The 2,664-nt window shown below is 34.5% G+C and overlaps 1 protein-coding gene across 1 annotated transcript; it reads left to right on the forward strand.

Annotated features, from left to right (window-relative positions):
• The first annotated feature begins 1,564 nt into the window (after positions 1-1,564).
• On the forward strand, positions 1,565-2,108 carry LOC134239274 (uncharacterized). The gene has a single exon (XM_062721448.1). The coding sequence runs from the start codon at positions 1,565-1,567 to the stop codon at positions 2,102-2,104; it is 540 nt and encodes a 179-aa protein (XP_062577432.1). The 3' UTR covers positions 2,105-2,108.
• Positions 2,109-2,664: the final 556 nt, after the last annotated feature.

The following is a 2,664-nucleotide window of genomic DNA, read 5'->3' on the forward strand; positions in this document are numbered from 1 at the left end:
AATCTAAATTTTTTTTTCATTTTCATGGAGTAGAATCTTCTGAAACAGTTCTTTCATTGTATAATTAAATATTTTAGAACAAAGGTTGGGGGCTATGCAAAATATAAAAGAAAAATAGCTTAATTTTTTATGTCATTTCAAAGGAAATTTTCTGGATTTGAGTAAAATGACGAAATTCATGACGTCATAATACATGGACAAAAGAAAAAAATTACGTCGTTTTATTTGACATGAAGTCACCAAGGTTCCAAGTGAAATTTAACATGTTTTCAACTAAAACTGAGTAGTTCTGATTTTTCAGAAATTCACAGTGCCAAAAATGGACCAGTGTGACTTTTGTTCTTTGAACCATTTGCCTTCAATTCCTTAAATTAAAAGTTTTCTCCAGAGACCATTTCTCCAGAAAGTGTCAAACGCTTGTTTGAAATTTATAAAACACAAAAAAGTTTTTTTTTTACTCTTTATCGATTACACAAATCCCTGTAAGTAATCAATTATTAGTCGATTATATTTGTCACTAATTGTGCATGCCAACCCCTGCTTGCTAAGAAACAATCTTTATACATGTCTCAGCTAATAGGAAATCTACAGTTTATTTCTCAACAAGTTTCTCCAACTTTATATACAGTTGGTGAATGTAAATATAAGAATGCATCTGAAAAATATTATATAGATTTTTACAATTAGGTCTTATTTTTTATTTACATGTATATATTTTTAGGGATATGAAACCATTCCAAAAAAACCTAATTATTATCACGTCAAGTGCACAAAGTACAATATAGCATATCAAAATCTATTAGTAACATATTAAAGCTTGTCTTTTCTTTCAATTTTACAGATGAAGCGGCTATTAGCAACCTTCCTTACTCTAGAAGTGGCATTTGTTGTAGTAGACGCACAGACCGGAAATAGGATAGTAGATAATGGAATTGCAGCTGGTACTGAGCTAACTCAAGCAATCGGCAACAAGGAATTTGCAAATACCTTGGGGAAACTGGCCACTAAGGTTGCTCCGTATCTTGGTATGGTTGGTCCATTTATTGGAATAATAGCGAGTATAAGTGGTACATATGCAGATTCTGCAGAGATGATGTATATGCGTGAAAAATTTTCCCAGATGAATATTCGATTTGACCAAATTGATATAAAGCTATATGATATCGGTACAAAGATTGATAGGGCCGTTCGTAACATACAGTTTCATAGGTATGAATCGAATATAAGAGCCGCTAAACTAAAATTGAATAAGATGTTTAAGGCAAGAAACACCACAGACTTTGAAAGCTTTAAGAAAGACTTCACTGCTTTTTACCAAAATGTATATGCAGAAAGCACCCAGTTACTTTACAATCACATAGTTGGGTTTACAACATTTTCTGAAAGCATTCTGTCGTCGGCAATAAAGAATAGCGATAACGATCGGCGCAGTTTACAAGCTTTTATGTTGGAGCTGACCAAACTAATACTTACTGGCAGTCAGATTGAGATAGCATACTACAAGATTAAATATCCTGGATGGCTCAGAAGCCACGAACAAAAATGGATAAATCAAATTTAAAAAATGGGAAAGGACATGGAAGCTGTTGATAAAGATATCGCGAGGAATTTCCTGACTGCAGCAACCGACGATGGCAGGAGTATTCTGATAAACCTAAAAGGTTATTCCAACTCATATGTGTCTGAACAAGTTCATGATAAACTTAGAACAAAGTACTACTGGCGCAATTGGTTTGTTGCAGTTTACGACGATATCAAAGGCAGAAGTGAGCACTGGATAGCACTTTGTAATGGAAAATTTGTTTTTCGGGAAAGCGGCTTTAACATGCTGTTGTCAAGCAACTCCAAGGACACACCAACATTGGACTTTTCCAGGGCTTACTCTTATCTTGAAGATGCCAAATATTTAGACAAAAGCTTTTGGAGTCCAAAGCTATACTTAGACGCCAAAGATGTCATGGAAAGCATGGAAGTACCCGATGGCTGTAGCTCGGAGACAGCTTATGGAGTCATTAAAAGCTCTGCCGACGTTTCTATGAGAGCCAGTTACTGGAGATATGTTGTCATCTGGAGAGGGCCTTATATATTGTTCATGTTTCGATAACTCAAGGGGTAAAAAAGATTAAAACTGCTTCCTGATGCTTTTATCAGCTTTAAAAAAACAAGTAAACTTGAAAAAAAGATGGTATACTGTAACATTAAATGTCGTTATATGGTAATTATTTCGTGGTTTATGGAAAAAAAATTCTGAAACTAGGGGATTTGATTTTGTGGTATCGAGACAAGGAGGGATTTAATTTGGTTGGACTCTTCTTTCCATTAAAACAGCGAAATTTAAAGATTAAAAAATGAAGTAATTTCAAATTATGATTCCTAAGTAATACAGCTACATGTAAACGCGTACATTAACTAGTTGTTACGAAAAGAATATAAGAATTTCAAACTTTATTCGCAAACAAAGGAAATTAAAAAAAAGGGAACTCAAATAGCATTTTGGAATTAATGAAACACATTAAGATAACAAACAGTCTTCAACATCAAAAAGTCCGTAAAGCAATACAAAATATGAGCAGAGCAAACACGAACCTCCAAAACATAAAAAGGTCGGATCAGGTACTATGGAGGAGTGAGCATCCCCTGCCGACCGGTCACACCCGCCGTTTG

The sequence above is a fragment of the Saccostrea cucullata genome, unplaced genomic scaffold (assembly GCF_032062105.1).
Source record: "Saccostrea cucullata isolate Sc308-1 unplaced genomic scaffold, CSIRO_AGI_Scuc_v1 ctg317, whole genome shotgun sequence".
Lineage (NCBI taxonomy): Eukaryota > Metazoa > Mollusca > Bivalvia > Ostreida > Ostreidae > Saccostrea > Saccostrea cuccullata.